Source organism: Acanthaster planci, linkage group LG09, assembly GCF_054643075.1.
Source record: "Acanthaster planci isolate LZ-2023a linkage group LG09, COTS_SCS, whole genome shotgun sequence".
Lineage (NCBI taxonomy): Eukaryota > Metazoa > Echinodermata > Asteroidea > Valvatida > Acanthasteridae > Acanthaster > Acanthaster planci.
Genome location: NC_141785.1, coordinates 9,347,660 through 9,365,704, shown reverse-complemented (window position 1 = coordinate 9,365,704; position 18,045 = coordinate 9,347,660). Strand labels below are relative to the sequence as shown.

Here is an 18,045-nt window from a genome sequence, read left to right as displayed (position 1 = left end):
TCAACATCTAAAATTATACTGACTCGACTAGGGGTTCGTCCCTGTATTATACTGGTTTTCACCAAGAAAGTACTGCGCTTGCAGCTTTGAATTGTGAACGTTTCTCTCTAAGGGGAGAAAATAAAGCTGACTGTACATGCATGAATGCCGCAAGACGCTCAGTTAAAATTAGTTTATGGCTATCATTATACCCACTCAAGCATGAAATTATAAGTACTCAGGAGTTCTTTTGTCAACTGCTTGTCAAAATCAGTTGCAGTGTGCAGAGTCGTAATGTACATTGACAGAACCGTGGAGTTAGTTGTAGTCGCGGGGACGAGGCTGACTGGTACGAAATCAAATTAACCCGGAAGTTCAGAAGTAAAAAACCACTGGATTATTGATATAGCGATAACAAATGCTGGCAAAACCTATACGTACAGACACGGTAAACTGACACGAGACGGGTAATCATGGAAAGGCTACTCTCTATCACTTTGCACGTTGCGATTATCACAGGTGAAATCATCTTTATTGCCGCGGGAATTCTTTTCACGGAATGCCAGGGAGTGATGGACACTTCTTTGGACACAAACTGTTCCAAGTCCAACAGGTAATTTGAAGTTTGTTCTCAGTTCCTGGACTCTTTTTTCCCAAATCCAAAATCAGAAACAGTTGCTGATCTAAATTGAATAGAAGAGCTAGCCCTTCTTTTTCAGTCTCGATTTCCAAATGCAGTAAAAGATTTGAGCCACATAATACATGTTAGTTTCTTTCGTCTTTCAATCTTTGCTCTAATCTTGCGCGATAATGGCTCCAACAAAGTACATTTCTTCTGGAATCCAACTTGACAGTGATTTTCACCAGGCCACCAAGCGCAATATCAATCTTACATGGTTTAATTGATCTTATTTAAAACTGGTAGAAGGGTATTTTTTCTAAGACGTTCGAGGAAGCTCTAACACTGATCGCATGGTTGGCAACTGACACACCATCTTCGTCGTCACAATAATGAGTAAAGCCTGTTTTGAACGCTCTCAATTCCTTGTTTCAAACAAAGTTGCAGTCTGTCGATAACAGTGATATACGTATTTAACTAAAGTGTGACCATGATAGAAACATGGTGTAAAATGCTGTCAACGGGCAACGTTAGCCCTACATTGTGTCCAATTGCGGAAGGGGGGGGGCTTACGGCAAAAAATCCACGACTTTCTGTACCATCAATGTTCCCCCAAACAAAGCCTACGTTTAAAACACCTAGCGAGAAAGACCACCAAGACTACATAGAGACATTTCAAAGTGATGTCCCTTTCCTCAAAACTTAGCCCCGCCCCTGATAGCAACAAAAGATAACACCCAACTTACGTGTGTTAAGTAATAAATGGCAATTTTGTTCACGAGACAAAGGGAAGAAGTATACGTGAAAGAGGCGATTAATACTGCATCATATAGGCATGTATTGCATACCAGCTAGAGGTAAGAACAGTGTTTCTGGTCACGATTTCATAATGCATGGTGTATAAATATGCACTTCACATGATAAATGTTGCATATTGATTAGAAAGCTGGCTTCTCTCACCCCTTTAGTGTGAGTATAAGCAATGTGTAAATTTTATGAAAGTTATGTTGAAATTACAGATTAGAAGGACCACTAGTTAACTAGTGGTCAGTTCGTGACGTACCTGGCGCATGTGCAGTGAAGTTGAGGTGCGAACGACCCTAGAGTCAACCATTATCAGGTCGTTTGGTTAAAGGGGAGAAAAGGTGGCAGCAGGAAGGGCAATATGAAAAGAAAAAGAGAAAATGGTCGTTTGTTAGTGACCTAGGGATCCAACATGTGACAAAAAATGTCGAAACTCTACAAAAAAGAAGGCACCTTTGGGGGGAACTGCAATTCGCTGGTTCCCAAACGACTATAAAATGCAGGCGTTAGCTACCTAGAAAATGAACACTCCTTGCCTCTGCTCACATCGGTTGGTTACAATATCACATCCCAACTGTCTCACAGTTTGCGTTCACTCTGTTTCAGTTGCACAGATAACTCGACAACAGACAGCACCACCCTGATACTGATCATCTGCTTGTCTGTTGTTGTCGTCGTTACGGTCACTGTGGTCGTATGCTGCTGTCTGCGACGGAAAGGAGTAGGCCTACTTAAAACATGTAGCCAGAAAGCTGAACAGTAAGTACTGCTATTCCAAAAAAATTATGTTTTATCTTTCTTATCATTACGAACCCCGAGCTGGATTATAAGATGGGGGAAAAACCAAAAAACAACAGAGGCTCCTTCATTGGGAAATGTACTTCGCTGGTTCACAAAAGAGGTTAAGATGACAACAAAACGAATACTCCCCATCGAAAACATGGCACTTTTAAGACATGATGGGTGGTTCTGCTCAAGGTGGATAGGCCAGTGAAATTCCAGTGTAATCGCAGGGATGTATTTCATAGTAACTGAGGGGCAACGGGTTCTGTACGGAATGAGGAAACCCAATGATTAGCAAGTCCACAAACAAGGGCGTCACTGGGATTTTTTTTACAGGGGTGGTTCAAACCCCTTTCCCTTGGGGAAGTAACCTTCAGTTAAAAGTGACAAACAACTAATGACCAGAGAGAGTCACTTTTGAGGCATTTTAAGTGAATTGGTGATTTTCATTCCCTTTCATCTCTTGTTATTTTCTCAGCTTTCCTCCTTTTCAATTTTTATTTTCCATTTTTTCCGGGTCGGGGGGAAGGGAAAGCACCCCCGTGACCCCCACCTGCTATGCCCATTCCCACAAATTGCAACACCGCAACAGACGTAAGAACTCCGTCTGCTCGCACTGCTGAAGTCGTTTGGTTTTTTAGAACACGAAATCTTTGTTTTTCTTTACCGTTAAACCGGCACGGCTGCGACACTGTATGGTTGACTCACTGTCTAGGGGCTTTATGTCACACGCCTGAAGAAGGCATTTAAGAGCTTTATGACTATCAAATTATTACCTTTGAAATAAAGGTTTCTTACGAGGTAAAACTAGTCTCGATCCAAGACGTAACTACTTGACATTGGTCGCCAGTGCAAATAGTACCAGTATTAGACAAATTGATCAATACAGGCGCAATTTACAAGTCAGGAATCGAAGGATTCGGTACTTATAGAGAAACGTAAACCACTGCATAATCGAATACAGTATGGAATCAATTAAATTTAATGTTCGAAATGAATGTAGAGGAACAAAAACAAGCTAACAAACACCCCAACAAACAATAAAGGGCTAAAGTAAAAACACGATTGATTAACAACCAACGTTACGAGTATTAATGAAATCTTCATTATTTGTTCTCTCCCATTTAAGAACCGCTGACCCTGAACAACAAGACGATGATTTTCGAGATATATCTGCAACAGGTAAATAATATTCACCATTCATTATAAAAGTCATAATTTCTTCAATCCAGCACATGTGGGGAACTTGCCACCTAAAAAGCGGGAGAAGTTATTTCGAACTTGATAGTTTTAAGAAACAATATCTTCCAACATTCAATCCACTAGCCAATGGGCTACCTCCACCCGGGTGCTACTCAATTCAAACCGGCCACCTGCCCCCCCCCAAATACCGGTAGTTGAAAAGCCCTACTCCAGTCAGCGTACTTCATTCACTTACGAGATGCAACGATTGCCTATACAGATTATTTTGGATGTATACAATTAACTTTTCCTTTTTCACAGTCTCTGATGACGTTACGAACTTGGAAGTCCATCAACAAGCAGTATCCGATGATGAAGATGATGATAACATGGAGTACATATACGCCGACGACAAGCAGGTGCGGACATTAGTGGATTGGAAAAGGGCTCAACCACATACGTACTCGAACGTGAACCAAGATGGGAGGAACGGGGTTAACGCCCATGGCGTCAGGACAGCCAAGAAGAAGCCAGACGATGAGAAGACCAAAACAGCAACAGACAGACGGAGTGACTCTGAAGATGATGACTCGCAAGAATATGTCAACCCAGATCTGGAGTACGCACCTCCGTCCAGCGGTCACAAAAACATCCTGGATAACAGAAAAGCTGACGAACGAGAGACTATCATTGAACACGAATACTTTGACCCCAAACGGTCACACTCGTCTATGTCTAGAGACGTAGAAAATACTCTAGGTGATGATACAGAACCCCCAAGTTGTGATAACCTTGATTATGATTACGCTTACTGTCATCAGGTACTAGGCAGTCTCGAACTGCGAAGACCCGGTACCCACCCTACATCGCCAAGAGATCTTGAAAACACTTTGGCTAGCACGGGTAGTAAGGAACAGAAAGTCGCTAGTGACCTAAAATACTTAAGTAAACAAAATTCTCCTGACATGTCTGGCCTTGACGAAAAACCGTTGGTGTCCCGCCGCAATAGATCCTATGAAAACATACACCAGGCTTTCAAAATCAGTGACCCTCCGCTCCTGAAAACTGCTCTTGCCCAGACTGAGAGTGACGAAGATGACGAGAACGAGTATATCGGCCCATCACCCCCGCCTCGTAACTTCAATTACGATTATGCATACGGACACCAGCTTCGGGGACCAGGAAGTGCTAAACCTGGTGAACCCTACTCCAGATCACCCGCTGATCCGACTATGCCAAAAAGTCCCCGACCCATGGATAAACCACGAGTGTTTCCCCGTGCCAAACAGGGAGAAAATATTGAGAATTCACGCTTCGAAATCGGGCCTCGAGCGAGGTCTGAACCCCAACGAGACCAGAGATGCGTGTACGAAGTTGTAGCCTTGGAGATGTAGCTAGGCCTAATGCCTCCCTTGACATTCACACAAAAATGTTATAATCAGTTACAATATACATTATAATCAAACAGATGATCATGGGTATGGTCCTAGCAATGCATTCATGGCACTCATCATAACCTATTATTTAACCCGACATTTATTCGTTATCAACTGCATCCCGGCAGACCTGACATTTTATCTGCGGCCTGAGAAGATTCAACATAGTGACACAATACGCTACCATACTCAAATTTTCATTATAGCCCCCCCCCACATTTTGCGATTTCCCACTCAGCCCTTAAAATTCCTTGTTGGCTTTTGGAGTCAATGCCACATGCAGACATTGACATATAGCCCTATGACACGTAATCTGAAATGGTGATGAGATAATTAAACAATAAGGGGCAACTATTACTTGAAAAGCCACCCCAGAAATGGCTGAACATGTTCAATACATTAAAATTTGTAAATTTTTAATTGGAAAAATATTATTTACGTATATGTAAAACTGTTACACTGTGAAAGATTTCACATTAAATTCGGGATGTCGTGACAAGTCCCAGTAAGGTTTTATTCTCTCTGTTTCAATAATTTCATGTTGTTACTTTATTTGAATGTTTAGAAGCTTGTTTTATGTCAAACGAAGACAGGGATCCGCCTTCTATGACGTGTTCTTCACAGGCATCGCACACAATACCGCCACGCTTTGTGGGTATAGGCACTGTCTGTCTAGCGTGGGTACTTGGACTTTATCGGAGTTAACACCTTGAACCCTGTGCGACACATTCGACTCAACTCGACCGAATCACACAAAGGCGAGCCGTCTTTGCTGAATCGAGAACAAGCTGAAATGGAATTCAGTTCACTTTATTTTTCATCAGTGACCCCAATATGTTCAGAAAGTAGTGAGAACGCTGCGTGTGTGTGATGCGCTGTGCCGCCTACATTATACGCGTGGCTGGTTCAGACGATGACGGTGATGTTTCAATAGACTCAACTCCCATCAAGCTGGACGGCGGGCAATATGGCCAGGTTTTCCCTGTATCGTGACAAGTTTGGAAACATGAAGGAGACATATCTGTCTATCGCTTTCCTGGCCGTTATGCTTAGACTTACGGTTCTTCAAGTTCTGCTGACTGTCGGAATGTTTTCCACAGAATGTCGGGCGAATGATGAAAAGCAAAAACTCCCATCAGAGCTTGTGAACTTATCCACAATGATACGTCATCAATTATGCACAAGGCAAAACAGGTACGTAGCAATTCGACACTTAAGCATTTTGTCTCTCTTAGGCCCCCAGGAATGATTATCCAAACCAATTTTCCAAGCGTCGGCGTTGCTGATCAATATCACTTTCTGCATCAGAAAACACAGCTCGGCTGGGCATTTTTTACTGGAAGTGCTGCAGTTTTGGATCACTTGACAACACAAAAATGAATTCTAATGTACCCAAGCCTTTTAAATATATTTCAACACCAGGTTTCATGTACTGCATTTTACAATAATCCCAGAGCCGAAATTTTGGAAATCACTTGAACACTAACCACAAAGCAGTTCGACTACGAAATGTTTGGTCCTTTTTGTTGAGGAGATGCGCGATAAGGTAAAATTGTAGTTTCCTCCCCCAGTAGTGAACGTTTTACCATTTTTCTTTACCATATCAAGTTTTCTAAAAAATATTCCCCAAAATCACCCGGTAAAATATTTTGGAAACTAAATAAACTGAACCTGCCGTGAATGTATTCGCCCACAGCGTGTTTTCTGAGAGACAGTTCCGAATCACCGATGCACGCCGCTCAGTGCGCAGTCTGTAGCCATGCCGCACATGACGCGCTGAGCCCGCTGTGAAATTCTGATTTATCCCTCTCCCTGGCCCCGTAATATAACTTATTATTTTTTTCATCAAATAGCTCATTAAAACTTGAAAAAGGTCCCCCTATGTTTGTGATAAACCTAAAAAATGTGTAAACTTAAAACTGCCTGTTTTTAATATTTTGGAGTACAGTGTTAAAAATGCAAGCAAAGACCAAAATTTTTGATTTTACGTATTTTTTAAAAATACGCTTGGAAGTCGCAAGAACGATGTCCCGAAAGTGATTGCTTATTTTATTAAAAATATTATATTTTTAGGTTGTGTTTACCATCTTTTGTCCTTATCTTGTCTCTGCATTATGAGCTGTTTAAATTTGTATTGGATTTTTTAAAAACTCCTCACGTATTTTGGAAAGATATTTTAGCAAACTTGATTCTAATGCTAATTTTATGACGGAATTTTAAATAGCAGATCAACTTCAGTTCAGCCTTTGGCTACGAGTCATAATTAAAAAAAACAAACGAATCGACATGAATTTGAATTTGGTTTCACAAGGACATTCGACTTTTACATGGAAAAAGTACTAACGGTGACCAGTCGAACGGTTTCGATACATGCAGTTGCCCTGATGAAGAAGGCATGGACTTGTGTGCGCATCTTTGCAACCCTTTTCATTGCTTCACTGACATTCCAGATGGTGAGTTGAGTTCATATCGGTTGTATAATGTGTCGCAACACGTGTTTGAAGACTTCTGTAAGTGTCTTACCTCGAAATTAGACGTTTTCACTGCAAAAGGGGCTAACCCTCAGCAACCACCATCATCTTCTCAAGGTGGAATATACTGTGGCCTCAAAAACAGATTGGAATTAACTATGGGGCTAAACATCCTATCGAGGGGTTGGCTGACTTGTTTGTGGGTTGTATCTCGTTGTAAAAGTTAATAACAGAGCTAAAAAGAGGGCTACCCACTCTGTTCACACACCCCAAACTACGTCAAGACATCTATACATTCAGGCCAGCAGTCATTTGAGGTACATTGTACGTGTGCAATCAACTTCAAGCTGAACATAGTCGTCATTTTCTTCGGTATCTGCGCCTACGGGTCCTGTCGTTGTGTGTTAAATCCCTGTGACGGAAAGTCAGGTGAAGTGTCACGGTTGATGAAATCTCCTTTCTGTTTTGCTCCTTTTTTATCCCTTAATGTAGAGGACCCATGTATGACTTTCAAACAGACGTTTGTCTGCGGCTATGACGATGCTGTGGTGTGTTCAGATGAGCTTGGAACGTGTATTCACGAGAGCTCTAAGTCTCTTTGTGCCTGTAAAATTCCATCGGGTTGGTCGCGTAAACTTGACAGTAGGTGAGTAATCCGATACTTCCCTTCTCCTGTCCCGACGATCGATCCGGGAAATAGAAGCTTCTCAAGGAGGGACGCAAACATAAAAACTCACAGATAGATTGAGTTTTTGACCACTAAAATAAAAATTCGTCAGTAAAGAATCAAAACATCCTGCTCATCGATGCCATTTCTCTTCTGCACTCTGTCCATGTGGTTTTTTGAATCAAACAATTTGAATGAGCTTTCTGTTCTGCATGAAATAAGTCGGTTCCCTTCTTCCGCAAAAACGTGCCCGCGAGACGCTTTGTCAACGCTTACTGAATCTCCCAACAGTACCTTTACCCGAAGACGCTTTATGTGCATAGCGACTGAGTGACTCGACAGACAGGGATAACCCATGCATAGTGGGGTTAACAGCAATTTCATTGCAGCTCCCTCGCGCTTGTTTCTCTGTGGTCTTCAATCCTGTCTATTTCCTGCCTCGTCCAGTCGATATTGTATGTCTCTGTTGCTTCATTCCAGCTGCAAAGATGATTCTCTGGCTCCAGGACTCAGCGTCGCCTCTCTGACAGCTGCATGTATTCTTGCCGTGATCTTGCTGATCCTTGTGGTCACCGTGAGCTGCTGTTTGTGGAAGCGTGGCTTGCCTTGTTCACGCTCTAACAAGAGGTAACTGGTATTTCACCCCGTGCCTGAGTTTATCGCAGTACCCGAATAGTGACTGCATAATTGTTTGGGCTGGTCCAAGTAAGCACGACTGCGCAAATGGTTGTTGGCAACGCAAGATACTTTGCCGTAATGCATTCTGCCAGCCGAGAAGTTGAAATGGAGGCTGTACACCTACTGTTGCGTGTACTATATGTTTTTAAGGTTGACTATACTTCCAAGATATATAGAAAAAGAAAATCTTCACAAATTTGTGGTTTGTTGATCTTACATAATCAAAGCAGTACATTTTATTGTGCGTTATTTTTCCCCGTGTCGCGCATGTTATCTCGCTTCGTCGTGATTGCATGAGTATAAGTAAAGTGGAAAGTTCGAAATAAAATATACCCTAACGGTGTTCTATTGTGTGATTTATGCTCGTTCGTTTCAACTGGTGAATTGACATTGTAGCGACGGATTTTTTATCTGTTTGGTGATTACACCTATTTCGTTATTGTCTTTACTGCATATCTGGCTTCACAGAAACAGCATTGCATCCGTTAACTAGATTCAAAGCAATGAGTCTAAGATTATGCAAAAAATCAAATGCTTCATTTAAAAAATTTTCCGCCAGATCTGCTCGACGGGAGTCTGAGGAAATGGTCTCAAAAGGTAAGTCAAACCGTTCAACAATGAACCTGACTTAATGGAAAGTATGAACAGGAAAATACTAAAGTACCGTCGCGTTATTTGCATGTGGCAATTTTTTTTCCAGTGGTTAAAATAATTCGCAGCAATTAAAATAAAAGTTTGATAGGAAGTTCTGATCGACTTTGTTTGCCGTGTTCGACGAAACTGTGTGAAAAAACTTCAACATTAAGATATTCGCGAACAAAGTTACAACATAGAGAAATTTCACATTGTGGGAGACCACTCTCATTCGCGTATTTGTACATACAACCATAATTCTCCAGAAAAATCACAATTTGGATTGTTTTATTTTACCTCAAATTCGTTTAGAATGTACGTTTGTCCAACCAATGTTACTAAGGTCGTTTTTCATTTGTGACTAGTAGAACGTATATTATTATTTGGAGATTTGATAGCTGCTTTGGATTTTTGACACTTGTCTTAATTTTGTACCGACGGCCAGCCATAGTTTCCGCAGCCAATTATAGGAAAAACACAACCGAGGTGCAAAATGAGACCTTATACAGGACTGGCATATTCACTGAGTTCGATGATTGTAAATGTTTTGCTTCCACCCTGAAGGAATCAATGCAGATGAACAAGCTCCGGATCAACCGGTGCCCGACCAGGCCGAGTACTCGTACGCCTATGGGCATCGGTCGTGGGCACCAGCTGATCACCCTCGGGTTGGCATAAAACCTGACCTGGACGAGCTGCAGGAGGACCACTACTACTCGCGACTGAAACTCACCGACAGTACGAAAAGCACCCCTGGCCAGGAGAATGCTCAGTCGAGTACCTGTCCAGTATCTGGGAAAGAAGACCATCTGAAGTATTCTGGGGATGGGGGGACCTATGCGGGCCCAGCCAATGGAGGGGTCAAGGCAGGTTACGTCAACGCCCAATCAGAGGAAGGGGCTCAAAACCAGAGCTCGGGTTATGAGGTTGCTCAAGTTCAACGTCCAAGTGACTTTGCACTGGGTCAATCCAATCTGATATCTCCCAGCACAGACGAACGGATGAATCGAGATTCTGGGTACGAGATTGCAACAGTGAAACCGGTCCTGGGCGCCGGCGACAAACACCACAGTTATGTTACTCTTGAGCCACCCACGGAAATTCTGTCTCAAAGCAAAGTGTCTGGCTACGAGGAAGTCACACATGTTGGGTTCATTCTTGAAGAGTTGTCAGATTATGATCACCTCCAGCGACCTGGTTCCCATATACAGATAGATGGCACAAATTAGGCAGCAATGTTGCTAGCAAATACTGACCATTATCTCGCCCACCAATCGCCAAGCACAATTGGCCTCAGTCATAAATCGGCCATACTGAATTGAAAGCAAGGTGAAGTTGTTTCATTTAGGAACATGGGAATGAAAATGAAAGCACTGAAATATAACTTGATGCATTTACGCTGACGAATTTAAAAATTGTAATTAGTTGTATTAAAATGTTTTGAGCAACTTTTATGAAAGAAAATGAAAGCGAGGCATAGAACCTAAAATAGTCTGGCACCACTCCATTTAACAGATGCAGATTGCATAAAGTAATACAGATTTTAGTAACACAACGAAAATTGGCTTCCCCTTGATAAGGTCAATATTCATGAGTCAAATATGTAGGAAATGTTACTTAAATAATTGTAGTTTTTTTTTTACTTCGAAATCGCCCATACGAAATGGCCGGTAACACTCATGATACGAAAACCCACCGTGACTAAGATTTTGAGTCTCTCGATCACTGTACGGTACAGACTTCCAACCTGCAGTCTTGACGCGATATCCAGTCAGTTTATAAAATCAGTACGGAGGCGTATAAGGGCCACATGCAAATGAATGCGAGTTACTATCTCCCCGTGGAGAGTTGTCGAGTTTGCAACTCGAAAAGCATAATATTTGCAAGTGGCCCTTGTACGCCTCTTTAGATCAGTGATACCCGACAACAAAGATTCAAGACTGATATTTTTGACATTATTCGCATGTAAACAATCGCTTTGGTAACATCCAATCTACGGTAACGTAACACAACAGAATGTCGTGACATGGTGTCATGACATGCTGTTTGAATTGACGTCCCACACAACTGAAATGTGTTAGAAGTCGTGGGTATGTAAATTAATATACTCCCCCCAAAAGATCACTTTGAATGTGTATTTTACCTTAACAATATGTTTCAGTACTACGGAGCTCCTGTGGGCAGATATACAGGATCTTAGAATTTTAACCAAGTTCCTGCTTGTGCACATTTTTTTCTCAAAAATGGAAATTTAATTGAGGGTTTGGCTTTCTTGCATTTACAAACTGTTCTTGTTGTCGTCATATGAAATTTGGACGTATACAAGTCTGTTTCCTTTACCCGCTGAACTCTCAGCCTCACACATTACCGGTGCTCCGGGTTTGCAAGCAGAGCGTTCGATACGGCATAGGCCAGTTTTTCACTAAGTCCGAATTTTGCAATACACCAGCAAGCATAGCGATGGAAATAAATCATGTATGCAATCTTTCCGCAACTCACTTTAGAAATCAATCCATATATACGACGTATGTAACAAAGGTAATTTGTGTAAGTGTGTATTTTTGAAATTTCACTATAATTTTATTAACTTTTATTCTGCCAATTTAAGTATTTTTAAAAAAAGCTATACATAAATACATACACAGATTTTACGTCTTACTGCAAATTAATACACAAATGCCAGCCACTTCCACTCACGTCAAAAAGTTTAGCTGTATTAAATGCTTACCGTACTAGAATGTTTCCTAAACCGACAACGAACCATCTTGTATGTGAAATGATTTATTGGAGTAGTTTATGCTGCTTTTCACTTTTAGTCGATCTATTTGATAGTCTTGTTCCATAATTGTTGGCGTCTTGTTCGTGAATAATTTCTTTGTATATCTTTAACCTTTTGTTTGAATCTACAACCATATCTTGATTCATGTGAAGTCAATTCACGACGTGATTGTTTCTAAATAAACTTAAAGTTAACAAAACGTTTGCAAAACAAACGTAGTTATCGTTATCATATGAAAAGAAAAAAAAAGAAAAATGTTTTGATTTCTGTTTTCCACTAACTTGTTTACATGCCTCTTCATTGTTATTGTAAAGTAACGCTTAATTAAACATCCACAAAGAGCTGCATTGAGATTCACCGTTGAAATAATTTTTTCTCAGGAAATTAGCTTTAAAATTATAGGCAAATACGAGCCAGAAAGTTCATGAAATCACACGAACGAATTTGAATTCATACAAATGGTAACAGTTTACCTATTGATTGAATCGAACACTAGCAACGAAATTCTGAGGCCTTAGAAGAATTTGAGTAAACTAAATGACTACCGGTTTTTGACTTTCAATGAACAGCTGTGAAAGAAAGAATGCCCACCAAGGAAATCACATGACATCTTTTGATTTTTGAACATTGAGGAACATCCATTTTCAAACAAATTTAACTGGGCCTCACGTTAATAGAACGACATTTTGCTAATATTTGCCGTTATTATGGGCTCCGAGCTGGGCCAAGAGAGGGCGCAATTTTTCGTAGCAACGAAGGCTCCTTGCCCTTCGCCGATTCACACGAGACTATGAAATGCAAGTGTTACAGTCACATCGCTACCAACAAAATGAACACTTCGACCAACATTGCTCTTTCCAACCGACGAGGGAGTGCTTCTACTCAGGACTGATAGGTCTACAAGACCACCGGTGCACGCATGCACAATGTACATTAACGAGCGCGTTATATCTCGGTCGTTGCTCGTTCGCTAGTAAGATTTTCTTCAATGTTCGAGTCATTATCATCGATCCTAAATATGTTTTTTTTACAGCAAATTTCTTATGTCGGATAAGGTGCACAACGGTAGCACATCTACTACTCGGTTGAGCGATATTCGACATGGCAGTGTTGTTATTGCGATTGTTAAGGTAATAGGAGATCACTAAATAACGGTTGTACAAATAAAAACAAATATACATATATCATCCGAACTTCGGCCAAATTTTAAAACTAAGTTCGGAATTGGAAAGCATCCGTCCTGTACAATGTTGAGCCAACTGTGACCGATAAGCTTTGCCCAAAAGGACGTCAGTAATGCTTATCCATGTGAAAATTAGCTCCTAATGCCTAAACACTGACTATGCGGGTAATAGGCGTATTGGTTTTCTGTCAGTAACTCTGTGGTGGTATCGTATTCGGCACATCTAGGAAGCGGCTTACACCAGACCTTGAGTACCATTTCCTGACTGGTATACTCCATAACTTCCTGAGACTGGACAATCGGTAACGCAAGGGATAACGAATGATGGAACAACTGATTGGGCCTGATTTCCACAGTATGATCAGTTTATGGATTGTAGGTCATCAGGAGCAGGGAGGATTACTTCATACTTCAGGCAATCAGATCGTATAAAACCGAACGTCATTCCAACTGTAATGTAACTTCGGTATTTCAAGAATTCACACGAAGAGCGACTGCAGGGCAAAGCGACCGAAAGAACATGAAACAACAGGAAGACGCGCCCAGGCCTCTGGTCAAGCCCCGCAGCGAGTTGGTAGCCGTCTTGCTGGTGGTAGTAGTCGTTGGAGGAATACCGGGCAGTTGGTGTGCCAGCACTGAAAGACCCCTCCCGCGCGTGTTGTTTTCACGCCTGGATGACATACGAAAGTACTTGTGCGAGAGGTACGGCCACATTAACAAGAAAGTTGTAGGGATCTTTATAAGCTTAGACTAATTTGGCAAGCAGACTAACTAGTTGTCCGGACGGTGGTGGCACCATACTGTGGACAAGTGATACAGGCCTCATTGACGAACAAGCGCTGTGACTTATCAAGTTTACGCGCACTTTAAGTATAAGAACGCGCAAGTGATTATGGCGGCTCCTTGTGTTAGTGCATTAACCATCCTTACTTCTTTCATGCAGTCTTGTAGCGATCTACATAGAGGGTTCGACCCCAGTGCAACGTTTTTATTTTGTTTAAATACTTCAAGTGATTATCACGTACCAACACTAAAATCACCATATCAACCAATAATTGCTTATTTCAGCTAGTAACCTATACTTTGACAATGGGTTGGTATCCAGAAACTGACCAAATGTCTAATAATTAGGTGAGTTATCCATAGCATTGAATAAAATTCAGTCTAGGGGCATTCGGCGTGTTTTTCTTTTAAGAATGTGCGATGGTGGAAATTAATTCTGGACAGTATTATTTGGGGAACAGTCTTTTTTTCCGGAGCAACTGGTCCTGATTTTCGTTCATTTCCAAATTTTTGAGGGGCCGCATTTTCGTATATTTTCAGAAGTTCGAAAGTTGGATGGCAGTGTGACTCCCCATTATACATGCCGTAACTGAAATCAAGGACTAATGATTCAAAACCAAGTCAACTTGACCTAAGGACCGATTGACCAATGTCTTTCTCCTCAATGGTATAATGTCTGATTGTTTTCTCTTCGATTCGATTCAAGGTTGAGCTGTGGGTCGGGGTCGGGACTGTGCCGAGAGGCAGATTGCCCATCTGACACTGATCGAGATTACACATATTGTGAGAAACAGACTTCTGATACTTTTCCTAATGGAGGTAAATGTAATTCGCGACGCATTATGTACAAAGAGTAAAGCATGATTGGAGATAGAGAATTTACAAAGGTTTCGGACCCTTTATGTAAAAATCTAAAATTTGCTAAGGTTTCGGCACGTGACCCTCTGCAAACAGCTGTTCAAAACAATATCAAATGTCTGCAGTCTGTACTCTGACCATCTCATTCAGTCTCAACAGTTAGTGTGATTTAATAGCAGATTATTTGTGCGACGAGGATCAGCAACTGTACTGTACATATGATGACGCCAGTGTCTGTGTTTACGACCCCGGCGACTCCAGCCACTCTAGAAGTTGCTTGTACCGCCGCAACGTACGAGGCGTGATCGTCATATACTGCGTCTGCGAAGGACCTGAAGAACGTCTAGGCTACAGGTAAATATACTTGTCCTTATCAGACACAATTTTCGCTGCGTTATTAAGCTTTCTGTCTCGTCCGCACCCATCATTAGCTGCTATCTTCCTCTGGTTACCGATATATGTCAACTTCAGAGTTTCAAGAACAATGCGGAAGAACAATGGAAGAAATCACTTCCAGAAAATTAACATTCAGGGCCTGGCTAAGCGGCCAACAATATTATTACACGGTCAAGGAAGAACAACACAGGTCACAATAATGTGTCTAACAAATAACATAGATCTAGCGAACTGTACATTTCCCCTTAGCTGCAGCGAAGATGCACCACCAGCTGTGACGCAGCCACAGTCGACACACTATCAAACGACACCGCCTCATTCGACAGCAGCCTCAATGATGCCTTCCGGGCAGCTCAATGTGGAGGCAATCGTTATCGGCACTGTCCTGTCGGCAGTCGTGCTCCTCATTTTCCTGGGAATATTTTGGCTGTGTTTGACCGACAGACTGACTTTCCACAGGAGGACTGGGTAAGCATTCAATTTGTTTAATTGTGAGTTTTGGGGGAAAAGATGACATTGATGTCAATTGTGTTTATGTGACGGTGGAACATAGCATGATGATTTCAACTGTACCACATTGAAAAACAAGCTGTCATTCAGTACACCCAGATCAATCAGAAGAAAGGGGATTTCGTTTCCCTGAAGAACCATACACAATCGTTGTTGACGAGGAACGTATAAATCCGTCTCAAAACTGTTTTAAAATCCAAACAATTCAAATAAAAAAGATCAACGTAGTGCACTTTTAAAAGTCTAGAGAGTGTTGACTGGGAAACATTCACACCTAGCTAACCAAGTTGGGTGCAAGCTGAACTGTGGGGGTGGTCTCTACATGTACGTCTATGAGGTTATCAACGACTCCATTACAGATTGTATGCTTTTAAGAAAAGATACAAAGCCTCCTGCTTTAGACCAGTTTTACAATTTTACTACGCTTTGGTAAAAGTTTGGTTTATCTTTGATGCTCTTCCTCAGTAATGCTGCCACTACAGCTGTTCCTTCTTCTCCCGTCGAACCGAATCGAAAAGGTGGGAAAAGAAACAATGGTTAGCCCGATTTCGCTCCTTCTAAAATTGGACCTTTTATCAAATATCAGTAATTTAAAAAGCTTACATTACAACTATCAAAATCTTTTGTTCAGCTACAGTACAAGCTCACAATAACGAGAAGGCTTCATCAAAGGGACCCATTTGGGATCCGATAGTGTGATGTTGTATTGTGAGTTTATACAAAATACTAGTAAAGATTGAAATCGATTAATCTATTATCTTCAGTTTACCAGCTGTTCCATGTTCATTTGTTTAGATGGTAACCAGCCTCTGGAGTTGAAATCACAAGAACGTCGAAGAAACTCATACCAGCAGCATGACCAGGTTGTTAATTCGGACGTCGCGTACTACAAGTCCTTGGAATTAAATCGAGACCATTACTATACCAAAATACACGACGACGGGGGCGCCTTCCGATGGGGACAATACGACCATGTGCAGAATGGCCCCATTGTTGGGCCCTCAGCTCCGCCCATCGAGGAGCCCGGTAATACAGAGGTCACGGCTGACCATCAGTATTTCGTATTGGAGCGCGATGATGAACACACGGAGGCGGACGACTTTGATGATGATGACCCACAGGGGGTGCCGACCGACCACGACTACTTTGTGTTGGAGAAGGATGACTCTGAAGACAGGAATGCCAATGAAGGTGACTCGAATGCTAAAGAGGGCGCCCCATCACTGACAACCTCCGCGCCAGGGGCTCTTGAGCAAACGTCGCACGATCGGGTCCAAGACATCTCAGTGACGCCTCTTTGAGCCCAGACAATGGATACGATCACATCAAACGAACTGGTCGGCATTTATTACGAGAGGACGCAAATTAACGCACGCAATCAATACAATTCTCGCGATAATTATTTTCAATAATCATGACAATTTTTACCCCAGTAACAGGTAATGCCAATTTCATTCTGTAAAGAAATGTTTAAAACAGCAACCCGATAGTCATATTGTACTAACTCTTAACTGTATGTAAAGTGTCGCTAAATCCATTCAGCGTATGGACTAATTCGGCGACCAGAAATAGAAGCCACTTCTGTGGTGGCATCACGCTCGTGGACAGGTGCGCGCCACAAGTTTATGCCCGCCCACACGCGAGTTGCTTCACCCTTGCTCCTCTTATACAGCCTGATTCGAACACTTATACGATGACAAACTTTCTAGGCAAAGAATCAATTCTAAGTATACTTTTGGTAACGTACAGTTTTTAATGACACAGAAAGGATCATTCAAAGGCAGCATTCTTATGCACAGGTATTATCAAGGCTGTACTCTTCACGATAATGGGCGTCGATTGCCCGTGGGAACGTGGATCGGGAAGGACATGATGGAAACCCTATTCAACAAGTAAGGGTGGGGTGCACGTTCCCATCCCTTTACGATAACCGTGTCAGCAACACGACCCAATAACAATACAAAAATTCCGCACTGTGGAGCAATTAATGCTTTGCAAGCTGCAAAAGGAAACTGCTATTGTGGGCGTTCAAAGGATTTCCCTTTCCCGCCTGGTTCTGAAGGTAAGCGAACCTGTTCCCTTAATTATGCATGTCTTCTACAGTCAGTCTGTATTAATCTCTTCGAACTGATGGTATAGTTCCCATTTTTATGGGCCACAATTACCTGTTACACTATAAACAAATCTGATTGAATCAAATATAGGTCTACAATATTAAATCAAGGCATATACCATAACTGTGTGTGATATGCATGACAGTTGTCTAGTTTTTGGCTTTGAAACG

General features: G+C 41.8%; 3 protein-coding genes across 4 annotated transcripts; all 3 read left to right on the top strand.

Annotated features, from left to right (window-relative positions):
• Positions 1 to 99: 99 nt before the first annotated feature.
• Positions 100 to 5,312, top strand: LOC110989906 (uncharacterized). Its single transcript, XM_022254604.2, has 4 exons — positions 100 to 592; positions 2,009 to 2,161; positions 3,315 to 3,367; positions 3,689 to 5,312. The coding sequence occupies exons 1-4, from the start codon at positions 453 to 455 to the stop codon at positions 4,759 to 4,761; spliced, it is 1,419 nt and encodes a 472-aa protein (XP_022110296.2). The 5' UTR covers positions 100 to 452; the 3' UTR covers positions 4,762 to 5,312.
• Positions 5,313 to 5,471: 159 nt separating this feature from the next.
• LOC147798117 (uncharacterized) lies at positions 5,472 to 12,369 on the top strand. The gene is made up of 6 exons (XM_087141697.1): positions 5,472 to 5,997; positions 7,180 to 7,256; positions 7,767 to 7,920; positions 8,422 to 8,568; positions 9,179 to 9,216; positions 9,817 to 12,369. The coding sequence occupies exons 1-6, from the start codon at positions 5,771 to 5,773 to the stop codon at positions 10,479 to 10,481; spliced, it is 1,308 nt and encodes a 435-aa protein (XP_086997823.1). The 5' UTR covers positions 5,472 to 5,770; the 3' UTR covers positions 10,482 to 12,369.
• Positions 12,370 to 12,843: 474 nt separating this feature from the next.
• LOC147798116 (uncharacterized) lies at positions 12,844 to 17,998 on the top strand. Of its 2 annotated transcripts, none has more exons than XM_087141392.1 (6): positions 12,844 to 13,916; positions 14,704 to 14,816; positions 15,035 to 15,209; positions 15,501 to 15,719; positions 16,227 to 16,279; positions 16,557 to 17,998. In XM_087141392.1, exons 1-6 carry the CDS (start codon positions 13,735 to 13,737, stop codon positions 17,060 to 17,062), a joined length of 1,248 nt encoding a protein of 415 aa, XP_086997518.1. In that variant the 5' UTR covers positions 12,844 to 13,734; the 3' UTR covers positions 17,063 to 17,998. The 2 variants fall into 2 exon arrangements, with proteins under 2 accessions (XP_086997518.1, XP_086997517.1); XM_087141391.1 differs by having other exon boundaries at positions 15,032 to 15,209.
• Positions 17,999 to 18,045: the final 47 nt, after the last annotated feature.

Bases quoted from the DNA above. Each gene is read 5' to 3' on its own strand.
- LOC147798117 (XM_087141697.1), top strand. From the start codon at position 5,771: ATGGCCAGGTTTTCCCTGTATCGTGACAAGTTTGGAAACATGAAGGAG. The intron at 7,257-7,766 runs GTGAGTTGAGTT...CCCTTAATGTAG, and splicing joins CTTCACTGACATTCCAGATG to AGGACCCATGTATGACTTTC. The intron at 7,921-8,421 runs GTGAGTAATCCG...GCTTCATTCCAG, and splicing joins TCGCGTAAACTTGACAGTAG to CTGCAAAGATGATTCTCTGG.
- LOC147798116 (XM_087141391.1), top strand. From the start codon at position 13,735: ATGAAACAACAGGAAGACGCGCCCAGGCCTCTGGTCAAGCCCCGCAGC. The intron at 13,917-14,703 runs GTACGGCCACAT...ATTCGATTCAAG, and splicing joins CGAAAGTACTTGTGCGAGAG to GTTGAGCTGTGGGTCGGGGT. The intron at 16,280-16,556 runs GTGGGAAAAGAA...TCATTTGTTTAG, and splicing joins CGTCGAACCGAATCGAAAAG to ATGGTAACCAGCCTCTGGAG.
- LOC110989906 (XM_022254604.2), top strand. From the start codon at position 453: ATGGAAAGGCTACTCTCTATCACTTTGCACGTTGCGATTATCACAGGT. The intron at 2,162-3,314 runs GTAAGTACTGCT...CTCCCATTTAAG, and splicing joins TGTAGCCAGAAAGCTGAACA to AACCGCTGACCCTGAACAAC. The intron at 3,368-3,688 runs GTAAATAATATT...CCTTTTTCACAG, and splicing joins TCGAGATATATCTGCAACAG to TCTCTGATGACGTTACGAAC.